This window comes from Ochotona curzoniae, unplaced genomic scaffold, assembly GCF_017591425.1.
Source record: "Ochotona curzoniae isolate NIBS_2020 unplaced genomic scaffold, NIBS_Ocur_1.0 scaffold_3835, whole genome shotgun sequence".
NCBI lineage: Eukaryota > Metazoa > Chordata > Mammalia > Lagomorpha > Ochotonidae > Ochotona > Ochotona curzoniae.
In genome coordinates this window covers 32732129-32748455 of record NW_024467114.1, presented here as the reverse complement: position 1 = coordinate 32748455, position 16327 = coordinate 32732129, and the positions used below count along the sequence as shown (strand labels likewise).

The following is a 16327-nucleotide window of genomic DNA, read 5'->3' as shown; positions in this document are numbered from 1 at the left end:
TCTTATCACTCATTTTGGAATATGATAAATCAATCAGAAGGTCAGTAAAAAATGGTGTAGGAGGTAAAAAAAAAAATAGCTAAGTTATCTGGGTCAAAGAAGTTACTTTGACAGTTTAAAGCTTTTCAATGAAACAAAGAACACAAAAATCAACTTCATATATTAAAATCTAAGTTTGGAAAAGACACCATTTGCTGTTTGTATGGGAGGTAATACAGCAACGCGAAGTATCTACTGAGTGCTGCCACAGGAAGCACTGTACAGGACTCAGTAATCCATCAGTCATACAGCAGAACACTCGGGCTCCGCAAGGTCAGCAACCTGGAAGTCAGAAAACTCAGACGCAGGCCCAATCTGCCTCCAGTCATCACTCACAACCACAAGTGTGCACTCCCCATCAGAAATGTCCAATCTGTGATGACAAGGTTTATATAAGGGAGATTTACACTGAGCTCCACTACAAAGATAGACTTCCACACACAAATGTTGCATTTGTGCCTATTTTTGATGGCTATGCCAGACATTTGTAATGAATCATAAAGCAATATAAAGCCCATTTGCTTTTTCTAAATCCTTGAAGTAACCAACGCCCACCATCTGTGAAGTATATTTTTTAGTTTCTTCTTCTGTTTCTTTGTGTTGTTCCACTCTGCAGGATTCCTCCAGCCACCACCTGGCTCACTTGTATCTGAGTCTTCACAGCAGGTGTTGAACCCTTACACACAGCAGCAGGAAAAGCAGAGATCGCAATCACTCGCATCCAATGAAAAAGATGGTGCTTATGTAAGATGTACCTGATTTTATTCATGATACCCGACACCTGACTGCACACCAACTGTACTTCTCAGCTGAAAAAAACACTTGAGTCTATCTCAAACTCAAGAAATAACTCAAATAACAATTGCAAAATACAATATCATGTCTTAGACCAGAAGCCTTGAATAACATATTATTGTTGTCAGACTGTATCATTAAAATTTACAAAATAACTGAAAAGGAGGTGAAAATTTACTTCAAATTTACCTGTTCCACCAAAATCGTGCAACTTCAATTAGTTTTCTCAGATCCAAACCTCAACTGATGGTGAACACAAAGGCCCTGCTCCCCACCGCGCTGGCCTAGACTCAGAAGTCGCAGCACAAAAACTGCACAGCCTCGCCTGGGCCAAACCACAGCCAGGCTAAAAATACCTGGGGATTTCGGGAGCAAAATCAATTTGGAATTAAACAAAGTAACATCCAAGGACTATTCCACGCTAAGGTCAAGAGCAAAGCAGAACTTACTTGAGTTTGCACTGATGTCACAGTGCAAAGACCCAATGAAACTGCACCAGACTCCCTTGGGGCAGGGAACGACCTGGCTGACCCACGGGCGTCTCTCCTCCTAACTTCAGCTGTACATTACACACACCATCATCACAGCTTCATTTTAACAGATAAACAGATCAGAATTATTTTTATTGGACTTTTCTGATACATATTACTGCTGAAGATAAAATGAAATTACAGAATTTCATTTTGTGTCTAGAGCCTGTGACAGAAGCTGCTCTCCTTGAAATGCATCCCCAAAATGTCCAACTCTGAAATCCACAAGCAGGTTTTTATTCATACCTGTAAGTATGCAAGGAAGCATTAAAGGTCATAAAACCTAAAACATTCACCCAAGTACCTTGAAAATCACCATTACTGGACTATCAGAAACAAGCTTTAACTGTATAATGTTCAGAAATAAAATTTTCAATGATGCTTGCAAAATAATAAATGTCAAGGAGTAAGAGACCCCCTAAATAAAATATGCCTTCTTGTATTTATAATTATGTAAAAATAGCCTAACAGTTTCCATATATAGAGAAAATTAAAACAGAATTATTATTCTAATTCCTCCTGCTTTCCTTGGTTGAATCAATCCCCAATATAATATTCAGCCACAACTTTCTTCATGACATAAAATCTTTAATGGACATACAGAGCAATTGATCCTTGAAAGTGAAGGTAAGAGTTCATTGGAGACAATTAAATCTTAACAATTTTTTTTTTATTTTTATCTTAATTTTTCCAGGGAATAGCCAAAGATATCCAATCAGGCCTGAGTACCAGGCTCTGTTCTGGGATCTAGGAACAAAACTATAAATACCCCTCCAGGAGCTCAGCAGAAAAACGCAGCAAGCAAACAAGCAAATAAACAAGTTACACTCATAGGGGCAGGGGGATAAGAGGATGAAATGTTATATTCACCAAAGTAATGGGATTCAGCAGTCTCCGTAAAATTAGATGCGCAGTCTAAGAGATAGTCTCTTACCAAAATCAGAAAGCGGGAAGGTATCTGGCACAACAGATAAGGCATCACTCAGAAGGTACCAATTCCGAGCCCGGCGCAGTGGCCTAGCAGTTAAAGTCCTCACCTTGAATGCACTGGGATCCCATATGGGCACAAGTTCTAATCCTGGCATCCTACTTCCCATCCAGCTCCCTGCCTGTGGCCTGGGAAAGCAGTCAAGGACAGCCCAAAGCCTTGGGACCCTGCACCCACGTGGGAGACCTAGAAGAGCTCCTGGCTCCTGACTTTGGAATGGCTCAGCTCTAGCCACTGCGGCCACATGGGGAGTGAATGAACGGATGGAAGATCTTTGTCTCTCCTTCTCTCTGTATATCTTACTTTCCAATAAAAATAAATAAATCTTTAAAGAAAGAAAAAAAAAAACCAACACCCACCATCTGTGAAGCATATTATTTCAGTTTCTTCTGGATATGTTCCATTCTTCAAGATTTCTCCAACCACCTCCTGGCGACTGCGTGGTAGCCTAGTGACCTTGCATGTGGCAAGAGCCCATATCAGCACTGGTTCGTGTCCAGGTGGCCTGATTTCCCACCCAACTGTGGTCTGGGAAAGCAACTGAGCACGACCCAAAGCCTTGGGACCCTGCACCCATGTGGGAGGCCCAAAAGAAGCTCCTGGATCCTGGCTTCAGATCATCAGCTCAGCTCCAACTGTTGCAGCCACTTGGGGAGTGAATATGAGAACAGAAGATCTTTGTCTCCGTGTCTTCTCCTTTCTACCTGACTTTCCAATAAAAACAAATAAATCTTCAAAAGGAAAAAAGGTAATTCAAAGATTCTCCTTCCCTTCTTCCTTCCATTCCATTTCCTACTGTGCGATATCTTGATGCAGCTGCAGGCAGCAGAGGACGCCTGACTGCAGGCAGCTCATTTCGGAGCTGCCATCTCAGAGCAACCATGGCAGCAGTTTGCTCAGAAGCTGAGAGGCCAATCCACGTCATACTTCTCCTCATCTTAATTTTGCATCCTTTAATCATATTATCTGTTTCAGTCTAACAAATACCTCAAGTCTCCAGCTTTGACAGCTATAGTAGCAACAAAGCTAAATTTAACACTGGGAGTAAGATTTCTGAGGGTAGGTTCCATTCAGGCTCACCACTTGAGCTCCAGAACACATAGCACAAGCAGGTGTATTCATGCTTAATAAACTAATCTACCGAAAGCCAGTATCCCCAAGAACTGACAACAGAAGCCTAAAGGGCAGCTTTTCTTTGATCAAGAAATGACCAAGTGTGAGGTAGTTATCTGACGACTGAGTGTGCCCACCACACCCCGTACTGGAGTGCCTAGCCTGAAATCTCAGCTCTGCTCCAGCTTCCTGCCAATGAGCACCCTGGGAGGCAGCAGACAATGGCTCAGGCACGTGGGTCCTTGCCAGCCCACATGGAGATCAGGAGTGAGTTTTAAGCTCCTGGCTTCAGCCTGGCCAGATGTGCTTGCTGCAGGCATTTGTGGAGTCAATCTGCAGATGTAAGATCTCTCTCTGCTGTGTGTGTGCGTGTGCAAGCGTGTGGGTGCGTGTACGTGCGTGTGTGAGTACATGCCTTTCAAATACATATACAAATACATACTGAAATACATATACAATTTTCAAATCCCAATTTGTTGAAATTTTTAAAATATTAATCAGGTTTGTTTAAAAACAATTTTCCCAAAAATATCTGAGTGTATGTGCATACAGGTAACTCCTAGCCCTTAAATTAACTTGCCTTTTTCAACATTTTTTTTTTTAGAATTCTCCTTAACAACAAAAAAAACCCTTTTTGGGGTCGATTTAAGTATCACACAAGAAACTCCCTGAACTCACCAATTTGCTAGACACACTTTCAGTCTAGTTCTGCTTTCCTCCACTTTGTTTAGTCTCTTACCTGCCCTTTCTAACCAGCACCTGAGTCAGGGTAATTCTCAGCACCCACTCTCCCCTCTCCCCCAACAATAAAGTCTAAACTTAAATTCATCTGTAAGCACGTGCGTGAGGACTGGGCTCACAGCTGCATCCTCTCTGGCCTTTAGGAGAGGAGAGCGGCCAGGAAGGTGCTACTACTCTGCCTCACACAGAAGGAAAGCGCTTACAAAGGCCACGGCTTCCCCAATGCCAGCACGAACAGTGCTGAGGCCGAGACTGATGGTCTACACCGCTTCCGCTAAGCGGGACTCAGGGCCTCGCACTGTAACAGGAATACCCTGCTGACGGAACAGCGAGGCTCACCATGACTCCAGCCAGATACTCACTCCATTTCTCCCACTTTTAACATCCTTAAACAATCTAAAAGCTGTTCCACTGTGTTTATCAAAAAAAAAAAAAAAAAAAAAGAGTTGAATAATGGATTTCAAAGAGTTACACAGAGAGAAAGATTAGAAATAGAGACAAATACAGCCAGGGTGGTGGCCTACAGTCTAACCTTGTGCCTCTGTTGCTGCCATACCACAGGGGTGCCAATTTGTGACCTGGCTGCTCTACTTTCAATCCAGCCTCCTGTGAATGGCCTGAGGAAGCAGAGGAGGAGGGCTCTAGTCCTTGGACCCCAGCACCCTTGAACAGACCCAGAAGAAGCTCCTGGCTCCCAGCTTCGGATCAATCCAGATCTGGCGGGTGTGCCTATTTTTCCCTCTCTGCAACTCTTCTCAAATAAAGATAATAACAAAGAACAAGAAAGAAAAAGAGGAAAGAAAGAGTCATATTCAATGATCTGCTGCACCTAAAATGGCCACACTGTCCAAGGGCTGAGCAGGTTGAAGCCAGAGCGAGGACTCAGCATCTCCCCCATGCCGGAAGCAGTGCTTTCCCAGGCACAGTAATGGGGAACAAGATGGGAGGCAGAGCAGGGAGGACTCAACCAGAAGTCATGGGATGCCAGTGCTGCAGGCAGCAGTAACACCCACTGCACTCCAGTGTCAGCCCTAGCCCACCCGCCCGAAGTCCCCTCTACCTCCAAACACTTATTAAAGCACTACATTATTAACATCAGATCTGACTCAAACAAAGTTAATTCTAGACTACTATCAACTGAGGAAGCACTAGCTGGTCTGTGAAATCTGAGTGCTTCTTTCCAAGCAAGCTATAAAGTCACTAAGCCTGGTCACCAATGGGCCAGAACTAAGAACCCTTCCTATCATAGATGCTATTCTCTTCCCCTTCCAAAAACTCAGGTTTCCTCCCTGTCCATTTTCGCTCAGCAGGACACAGCTTAGCAGATGCCACCTAAAGTGACCTATGACATCACCATGCCATTACCCTTTTTCTTCTCCCTTTAAGTCTCTTTATTTCAATTAAACTTCCAATGACACAAATCACAATGAGTACATCTATCAATATGATTAAGACATGCACTCCTTTATAATCTGCAAAAAGTTTACATATAAGCTGGTGGCAATTACAGTATGAGATGAAGTCACATATTTCACAGCAGTCCTATGATCACATTTGTCTTAAATCTGTAAAGCTGGAGCTGGAGCAACAGCCTAGTGGCTCAATTCCTCCCACTGCACACGCCGGGATCCCATATGGGCGTCAGTTCTAATCCTGGCTACCCTGTTTCCCTTCCAGCTCCCTGCTCATGGCCTTGGAAAGCAGTCGAGAACAGCCCAAAGCCTTGGGTCACTGCTCACATGGGAGATCTGGAAGAGGCTCAAGGCTCCTGGCTCCTGGCTTCAGACCAGCTCAGCTCCTGCCGCTGCGCTCACTTGGGGAGTGAATCAAGCAAACAAAAGATCTTCCTCTTTGTCTCTCCTCCTCTCTGGATTTCTGACTTTCTAATAACAACAATAAATCTTTTTTAAAAAATATCTGTAAACTTGCAGACATTTCTACTTATATCCTACCCCAAATTTTATCCACATTTCCTCAAATAAAAGCAATTTGATACATTTCTAGCTATTAATGTTACAATACTCTTAATCATAAAGTGGACCAAGGAAGAACTGTCTTTTCTAAAAGCTACAGAAAGTAGGTCAACAACTTTGGGGCAAACTCTGGAACACTAGATTTTTGCACACTTTAATCTCCCAGTTTAGGACTCCCAAGGATATTCAGAGGAATCTTTAAATCTCTTATTATTTCAAAATGCCCAACGACAGATACATTAATCTGAACCATAGCTGTGGCGTTAACCTAAATTATCACAACATCTACTTGTGATTTTGGTGACACTAGCTGGATTAGATGACTGCTGACCATGAGATGCTGAACAACAAACATGAATGCTGGATTAAAGTGAAAATAATTATCTCATAAACAGTGCATTTATAAACTTATTCGAAACTTAGAAAATTAAACACAAGTCTTTCAAACACTAAGATTCTTTAATACATGCAAATTTTGTCATTAAAAATAAATTTCAAGAAGAAACAACCCAGAGTAGCACAGGCTATTTGCAAGCCATATATCCCATAAGGCGTCAGCAGTCAAACCTGAAGAACTCGAGCATTTCAACAAGCAAACAACGCATTCTGAACATGGGCAAAGGCGCTTGCTCCCTGCTAATGGCCTGGGAAAGCAAAGAGGATGGCACAGGAGCTTGGTCCCTACACACGAGGAAGACCCTGACAAAGCTCCTGCCCGCTGGCTTCAGACCAGCCCAGCTCTGGAGGGAGTGGCCATCTGGGCTGCAGCAGCTCTCCCATTCTGCCTCCAGTCCTCTCCATAACTTTGCCTTTCAAATACAAATAAGCTCTCTCCACCCCGGTCACTGCCACCTCCTGAGCAGCCTGAAGAAAACATAAACAAACAAATAAAGTAAAACTTTTTTAAAAAATGAATAAAGAACCTGAAAAGACATTTCTAAAAAGAAATCATATATTTGGATAACAGGTACATGAAAAACTGCTCAGCATTACTAACCTTTAGAAACATGCAAACTAAAAACATGGTATCACCTCACACCTGCTAGAACAGTTATTATCAAAAAGATGTAAGTTAGGATCCGTACTGTGGCATAGCATGCTAGGTTACTGGCTGCAATGCCAACATTTGACATCAGAGTTCCAGCTGCTAGAGCTTCCTGCTAACACCAGGAAGCAGCAGAAGATGGTCCATGTGATCGAGTCCTTACCCTTCCTCCTCCTCTGATCCCTCCCTCCCTTCCTCTTCTTTTTCTCCACTCTCCCTATTTCCCTCTCCCCCTTACGTGTAACTGCCTCTTTCAGATAAACAAATCTTTAAACGAGCAAAAAAAAAAAAAAAAAAAGATGAACGTATTAGCATTGATGTTAAGAAAGGAGCACCATCACCATAGACTGCAGGCTCTTCAAAAATCTAAAAATAAAACTATCATATGATGTAATCACACTTTTAGATACACAAGCATGACCAAGTACTGGGCTTCATTTGCCCAAAGGATATCTGCATGCACATGGGCACTACAACAGTATTCACAGCAGCAAAGCCACAGGATCAAGCGAAGTGTCCGGTCAGAATCTAGCATGCATGCACAAAGCAATGGAGACGGGAGACCGCAGCCATGAACGACACCGATGCTTCAAAGCAGCAGAGCAGGCAAGGAGATGACCAGCTCTACACTGTATACATATTTCAAAACCTCATACTGCACCTCACAAATGTACATAAACATAACTGATAATTTAAAACACTAACAAAGATAAACATAAAAATTATTGAGAAACGGTTAATAATATTCAATTTTGTTTGCCAAAAGATGCTAACAGTTGCATAAACAGAGTGGCAGGTCAGACTCGCTGTGGACAGAGAGATCCTTCTTCCCCCCTGGAAAACCCCTTTCCTGCTTCCTGTCACCCGCAGACCTAGACAGCTCTTATTCTGGTTAATGGCTTTGGCAACGTCATTCATTAAAACAGAGAAAAAAACAGCTGGTATAATCTAAGGCTAATCCAAATGAAGTCTTTCCCCTTATATATGTATCAACCAAAATAAGTCGCAATATTGTACTAAGCACTTATGGGTGTGCTTGCACCTGTCAGAGAGAGAGAGAGAGAGAACACAAGTGCACACACCTGCAAAGAGCCCTGAAAATTCAGAGATCCTTAAGGCATGCATGACAACATCTCTACACTGCAAGATTTCCTTAAGTAAATGGGGGAGGGGGAAGGATGAGCAGCTCATGGGAAAATAATGCCAAAACAGTGAAACTGCTGTGAACCGGGATAAGCTTATCTTTTAATTCCCCTGGGATGGACTTGGGCAGTACTCTTGTACAAAAAATTTTCCAAGTGCAGGTAAACAACTGTGCAACATGTTGCACATTCAATTGTACCACCAAAAAAAGCTATGAATTCTCCAGATAAGAAATTCTTTTCACTTTCTTTTAGGCAAATTCTTTGAATCACAAAGCCTTTTTCTTCTTTAACAGCTATCACCTTGGGGGCTGCTGACGTGCCTCAGTTTACACCTTTTCCCACCATTTAACTTGACAATGAGAATCTGTACTAAAACTCAACGTCAGCAAGCAGAGATGAAGCAACTGAGGACAAATGCATTCAACCATTTAACATTTACTGAACGCCCCTCAGTCACAAAGTAGTAACTTTAAATAACCACAATTTCTAATTACTAATTTGAAAAGCACATGACAAAAAGCTAATACTTGCTTTTTATGCAAAAACAATCTCCAGAGTATACCACAGCATGGAAATCAATTCACATTTTCACACATCTAATGTATGACTATACCTTTAGTCCTCTGGGAAAACAAATGCTCAGAATCATAACCCTAACCACTTTTGAAGTCTCCAGCAAGATTTGGAGGGTGTTTAAGAAAAATCCACTGATAAACATGCTAATAAGTTTAGCATTGCAGAAGTGCAATCTGTAAACTTCCCACCTTCTTAATGTTGGTCTATAGAGCACACCATCAGTGGCAAGCTTTGGGCACAAAGGTTGAAATGCCACCTCGGTCACCTACAGTACTTCTTGGAGGGCGTGCGGTTCAGTCCCCACACACCTGATTCCACTGAAAGCAGGCCAAGGCTCAAACACTTGGGTAGCTGCCACCCATATGAGAGCCCTGGATTGAGTTCCAGCATCCTGGCCTGTCTGGCCCAGCCCCTGTCAACATGCGCGTTTGAGCAGTGAACCAAGAGAGGCAATTCTTCTCAAATTCTCTTCTCTGTGTCTTTCTGCCTTTCAGATAAAAGTAATTTTTTCTAAAGTTAACAGTTAAAAAAAAGTGAGTGGGTATTAAATAATTCTCAAGTATACAATGCCAACTTTTTTTTTAACCAAAAGTAGTAGAAATAGTAAGAGTAGTAAATCTTAGTCTGTGAAGACAGTTAAAAAAATCTTAGCAGGACATTAAAAATAACTCAACCCTGTATGGAAACACAGACACACACAAACAGAATCAAAACACAAGCACAGAAAGATGAATAACAAATCTTCTAAATAATTCAACTGTGTTTAAACAAAAATAACACATACTGAGAACTATGTAGCCAGGTCCATACGTTCAATTCATAGGGGCCAGGAACATGGCATGCCCTATGGGGCAGAGGGGGGTGAAGAACTAAAGAACAGGGTCCCCAGCTGCTCCACTTCCTTCCCAGCTCCTTACCTAATGGCTGGGAAAGCAGCAGATGGTCCAAGCACATGGGCCATTGCGCCCGAGTGGGGAGACCTTGGAAAAGTGGCAGGCTTCTGGCTTTAGCCTGGCCTAAGTCCAGCTGCTGTGACCACTGCAGGAACGAACTAACAGAAGATTTGTGTCTCTCCTTCCCTCTACATAACTCAAATAAAAATAAATCTTTAAAAAAAAAATCAAATTCACACCAATTATCACATTTCACAAGTCTCAAAGTTGAATCCACACATTGGTTTGCTCAACTGTAATTTTTCCTTTAACTTAAAATAGCCTTTAATAAATAATGTGTTGCTTCTCATTTCAGCAAGGATTTCAATTAAAGGAATATTTTGACAAAACAAAACCTGAGGTTTCATTTAATGTTTATTACCACTGTTATCACTGTTGACCTATGCACTTAGTATTCCCAAACTGGGGGAAAGAAACCTGAAAACTAAAAATAGTATAATGATACTATCAGTTACCCAAAAAAAATCAAGGATGCATTTCAAAGTGACAGTTAAAACAGTGCCTAACTTTGGAAGAGAATCGCCAGGTGCGACTCCCGGCTCCGCCACTAGTTATGTGCTCCCAGCAAGCTGTTCTGACTCCCGCAAGTTTCTAACAGAGATGGCATCAACCATCTCTATGTGCAGGCACAAACCAAGCACAAAGTACAACTCACCACGTCAGAGCACAGGCAATGCTTGCCAAACCAGGCCGAGGTAAACACAGGAAACCCTTCCGAGCACAGCTCATCACCACGTATTTTAGGATCTAACACGTCAAATCGCCCCTCCAAACCCGCGGCTGATCTAAGCCTCAACCACACAGCTGCACGGGGTGCCCCTCACTAACCCTAATTCTTCAGTAACCTGTGAAACTTAATACCTGAAATATTACAAAAATAGACTATTTAAAAGCAATCCTTCTTTAAAAGAAAAGTGCCAGGATAGCAGAAAAGGTCTCAAGTGATGATGAGCCGTACAGTTGCCTGATAACATTCAGACAAGAAGGCAGTGCTTTCTAAAATCTATCGAGAGTAGAAAGCTACACTGAGCGGAAATGAGGGCTGTTTCAGCTCTGTCACTGGCAACTTTGACCTTGGATAAGTCAGGACTTCAGTTTGCTCATCTATAAAAGGCCTACTACAGCCCAGAGGTAAGCTCGCAGACCGACTTCGTGGGCCTCCCTTCCAGAGGCGCTCCACAGCAGGGGCTCCCAGCACCGGCTCCTGCGGGGAACGCTGGCACTGAGGCACACACTGCTGGCATTGACCCAGCGCACACAATACAGCCCTGAAACAGGCCTGCATTAAAACACCCAGGCTGAGGACCAAGCCAACGCACCATCTTCCCAGCAGGAGACCACTCTCCCACGGCAACAGAAAATCTCCAACTCCAGCTAACTCAAGTTTAATCCAAAGCTCATCTCATTAAGCATGTCACATTACAGAGCCACTTGAAAGCGTACTGTGAGGCCAACTACCCTCAGCACCATTTAGCACTGAAGGGCGAAGCAGAACTTTTGCTGCTTAGGAGCTTGCTTTCTTTCCAACCTAACCCTGTTGTTAGTGACAACAGCAATTTCTCATTCAACCATGATCTCCAAGGAACGAAACCAACTCCAGGACTGAAACACACACAAACGTGGGCAGTGAAAAGTGAGCTTCAAATCAGTAGGAACTTGCGGCTCAGGAACTACAACCTTCCAGGCACTACTCACCAGCCGCCGGCGCCAGGCTTGGTGCACGGGGTAAGCTAGTCACGTTCCGGGGGGCTCCAAGGGGCGTCCTCTACCATTCCGCCACACAGTAACGACGCATCCACAGATGGTTACGTTCCCTTTTTTGCCCACTTGGAGGAAGTAGCACTATGGCCCATCACCTGAGAAACCTGTGTCCTACTCCGAGTTCAGATCCCAAAGATGCTCACCCCACGCCCTGAGCCCTGGAACCCAATCTCCAGGTCCTCCGGTCCACAGTTTCTCAGAGGCTGTCCTATCCCATCGGGGAGCTCGGCTCGACCTGCACAAGGCCTGCCTGACACCTGCTTCACCGTGTTCACCTGAGCCCAGCACAGGGCAAGCAAAGGCAAACTCTCCCCGTCTTCCCAAAGTCCGCCTTTGCAACCGATGCACAGTCAGGCTCTAGAAAAGGGGAAACGCTTGGCTCGCCATCGCTGCACTACTTCCATTTCGGGTCCAAGGGTACGGAGAGGGGGTTTAAAAAGAAAAAAAAAAAAAAAGAAAAATCACACTATTCCGCAGACAGTAGCAAAGGGACCACAGGCGAAACCCAGGAGACAGACGGATGCTGCGTTCAACTTCGAGGCTGCCACGGTTTCAAGGAGAGGTGCCGGGATGCGGGGGAGGGTGGCCAGAGTGACCCAGCCTTTGGGGGGCAAAAAGGGGGACAGAGAAGGTCCTCCCACAAGTAGCAGTGGGAGGTGGGGAAGAGGAGGAAAGTCGAGCCGACTGGCCGAGCCGCCGAGCCTGGAGGATGCTGCCCGCGCCCGGGGACGGAGGAGAGCCCGGGCACCGAGGAGGGAGGAGGGGAGGGAACCCTCGGGCACTGGCACAGTCGTAAGGGGGGACGGGAACCCGCAGCAGGGGCGGACAAGCCAACCCTGCGAGCCTGCAGCGTGTAAGGGGACACCCAGGAGGGAGCGGGGAGTCAGGAGGACAGCGGGCAGCAGGAAAGGGACCGGTGCCAGGGGGCGAACTGCGAAAGGCGAGGCGCGAGCGGCCGGAGGTGGTGGTGGGGGACTGTGTTGACTCAGCACAGCTCCTGATTCTGGGGAAGGGAGGTGGGAAGGCACACTTGTAGGATCCCCGCCGCTGCTCAGGCCCCGGGACCCCCGCGGCGGAGGCCGGAGAGACGCTATCCTCGGACGGGCTGGCGCCGGCCCCTTCCCCATTTCACAGGTAAACACACTGGCCGCCGTCGCCGCTTACCTCTGTTAACATTATTACACCCCGGGGAAGTGAGGTCCTCCCTAGCCTCGCCTCATGGCAGCAGCCGTAGCAGCAGCGAAAACTGCCCTGGCCGCCGCCAAGGGCGGCAACTGCTCCTTCAGTCCTCTCCCGGGCGGCGGCTTTACTCGGCTTCGCTGGCTTCCCCCCGGCCCGACTGCTCGCGACGGACGCGCGGCCATCTTGGAAGAGCGACGCCCGCGTCTCCCCGCGACGTGCGCTCTCATTGGCGGGCGCCGGAGCCGCCGGCGTCTCGTGACCGTCTCCATAGCGCCGGCGTGCGGCGAGGCGGTGGCGGCCGCCGGGCCTTCCCCTGGGCGCCGGCGGGGAGGTCCCTGCGGCCCCGCGCTCGGGTCGACCTGGGGTGCAGGGGAGTGCGAACAGGTCCCAGCGCCGTGGCCGTGCGGGAGGCGGCTGGGCCCGCGTGTCAGCCGCCGTCCGCCACGGCCGGACCGGCCCGAGCAGGCGCGAGAGTGGCAGAGGCCGAGGCTTGCACTGCCGGCGACCTCGCGCGTCTCGGGAACCAGGTGGCAGGTTTCCGGTGCCACAGCCTCCCTCAGGCATCTGCCTGGACTCCTCGGAGACGGAAGAAAGCGGGAGGGGGCGGCAGAAGTGGCTCGGCTTCCTGGCTTCCTTCACGGCCTGGGGAACTGCTGTCCACTCGGTCCCGTGTTCTCTTTCCAGACGTGGGCAGGAACTGCCTTTTGTCCCCTAGGCAGTTCTCGGGGATCTCCTCACCCCCGGCGGTCGCGACAGGTTGCAGATGCGATCCGAACCAGTCGGAGACTGCCGCCGGGTTGCCCATTGGCTGGACGAGGAGGGCTTAGCTTTCCTCCGTCTTTAAAAATTCAAACGGGTTTGGATTTTGGTGGCGCTGCTTCTGCGGGTCAGCTGGATTTAGTGTCTTCAAGGCCATGTGTTTATGGAGGAGAAGGGAAGAGGATTTCAGCAGGTGGCCCTGCCCCATTCCCGAGTGGGGAGAACCCGGCAGTGAGCCTGTTGGCCAAGTGCTCGGCGCTGGGTTTTTAAGTTAGGACTTGGGCTAAGCAAGTTGAAGTTCTCACCAAAGAAATTGACAAGCGAGTTTCAAATTTGACAGGCAGGGCATTTAGTTCTCATGTCCTAAGGGGCACAAAGACATCTGGCAAAAGGACAGGGAATAGTTCCTTCCCATCCACGTGATGTATTGATGTTGAATGCATTTTGTTTAATACATAACTCTTAACATTCTTAGGTGAGTAGGTGCACGCATCACACTCCTTCCAGAATCTTCTGTGTCCCCACCAAGGGAACAAAATGGTTCGTTTCAACCGTTTCACAAAAAATTTAAGAGGAACTCTCGATTGTACCCCATCTGAGTAATGGAAGCAAAGGAGTTTTCATAGTTGCTTGAATCTGCATCGTACGCATAGTTTCCACGTGGCTGCACCAGCGAACAATCTCACCTCTTGCAAGACAATACAGTAGGCTGCTGGTATCGGCGTAGTAAGCCATGAGCAAGAAATAAGATGGGGGAAGAGGGGGCAAATAAACTCCTTGGCCTTGGGTACTAAGGGAAATCAAGAAGAGCTTCTAGAGAAAGAGGAACTTGGAAAAATACAGAGAAGTTTCATGAATATTTCAGAAGGCAGCTAGGGAGTTAAAGCTGTAATGTAGCCACCTGGTCATAGGATTCCACTTTTTTTCTCTACAGGCCACACATTTTTAAGTGGTAAATTCAATGTCCTCGGGACCTCAGGTTTGCACCGACCTGTTACTTGGGCAAGGATATGCACACAGCATTCAGAACGTTAGTCTGCAGTGCTGGAAACAAGCCGGAATCCCAAATGCTTCCCACTTTGCTTAGCCAGGGTCCTTCCTATGACCTAAAAATACTTCAGCTTCCCGGCCTCCCAGCTCCTACTCCACCCCCGCCTCGGTGACCTTGTTTCTACTTACCAATTTGTTCTGACTGCCCTGGCCTGTTCTTGCCCTGGGCCTTCGCACTGTGACCTCCACCTGAAGGATCGTTTTGTACCACACACCTGCATGGCTGGGAGCCTACGTGGCTGCCCAGTCATGCCTCACCAATGATACCCACCTCAGCCATCCCGTCTCAAACATTGCTTCCTTCCTATCAGTCTCCTTTTCCTCACTTCAGTTTCCTTGGTTGTAATTCCATCTTCTATCATAATTACCGTTCTCTTTGTCTTCTTTCCTGGCCCTTGTGCTAGAATGCGTGCTCTAATGCATGCATGGCAGAAGGATTTTTCTGTCTTGCTCAGTGTTCCTTGACTACCTAAAATACTAGAATAAAGCCTGGCGAGGGGAACAGCTATTCAGCCCGTGTTTCTTGTGTGAATTAACTCCTAAAAACTTCCCAACACCCCCCAGCCCCGCAAAATCCCCAAAAGCCTTGATATGGAAAGATTAAAATATGTTTTAAATGGACACTGTACTTGAAATTAGGGGACCATCACTTCTGCTGCTGAAATGCTAGACAGAGAGGCTGGCACCATGGCGTTGTATAGGTTTAGTAGATCAAGCCTTCTCTACATTGCTAGACTCCCATATAGGCACATTTTGAAATACTGGCTGCTCCATTTCCAACCCAGCTCCCTACTGTTGTGCCCGGGAAAGCAGCAGCACAAGGTGGCCCCCGTTTCCATGTGGGAGAACTAGAAGTTGCTCTGTGTTCCAGGCTTTGGCCAGACCCAGCTCTGGCATTTGTGGCCATTTGGGGAATGTACAGGCAGACAGAAGATCTTTTTCTATCTAACTCTGCCCTTCAAATAAAAATGAATAAACCTTTAAAATGCTGAAGAGAAGTATATATGACCAGGTTTGAGCTACACCTCTCATTCACCCTGCTAAACAAATAACATATCAGGCATGAGTCAAAGTTAATTTGCTGTCAGGGGAAGGAACAAAATGAATAAGGTATGCTGTTTCAGAGAGTTATGGAAATGAAGTTATGGTGCTAGATAAGAGAGTGCTTACAAAAGCAATTAGCTTTATTTAAAAAAAAAAAGTACACCTAATTTGGTACAAATTGCAGTTTCTTTCCGTGTGATCTTAAAAACATCCTTTTCATAATCACTTGTTCCTGGGACAGGAAGATTGGAGATGCCGAGCTTTTTGGCTATCAATCAAGTTCAAAACAAAACAAGCTATGTTAAGAAGCAAGCACGTGATAAGGGTGCACGTGTGGCTGTTGTTACAGGAGGTTTTATTTCTCACTAACTGTCCCTTCTGTCCAGTTAACACTGGAAGGAAGGACTGACAAGGTAAAAGGCAAAAGTCACATGTGAGATATTTTTAAACAGGCCACTGCTAGTGAATTCTAAACGTCCAGCGAAGAGCCAGAATGTCCAGGTTGCCTCTTACTTAAGCAAAAACAGTTTCTTCCATGTGCTCAGAAAAAGATTCAGAATCTTCCAGCTAATTTGAAGGACAGAATGTTACTGACATAAGCCACTTTGTTAACTCCACTTTCTTCCTATTAAG

General features: G+C 46.0%; 1 protein-coding gene across 3 annotated transcripts in view; it reads right to left on the bottom strand.

The window, feature by feature from the left end:
* The window catches only part of SNX13 (sorting nexin 13), a 109937-nt gene extending 96891 nt beyond the window's left edge, over positions 1-13046 (bottom strand). Inside the window, exon 1 of one of the 3 annotated variants that reach the window (XM_040964936.1) lies at positions 12824-13046. In XM_040964936.1, the coding sequence (XP_040820870.1) occupies positions 12824-12835 (12 nt within the window). In that variant the 5' untranslated portion in view covers positions 12836-13046. The remainder of the gene's footprint in view (positions 1-12823) is intronic. The other 2 variants (XM_040964934.1, XM_040964933.1) reach the window with 2 other exon arrangements.
* Between the last annotated feature and the right edge of the window lie 3281 nt (positions 13047-16327).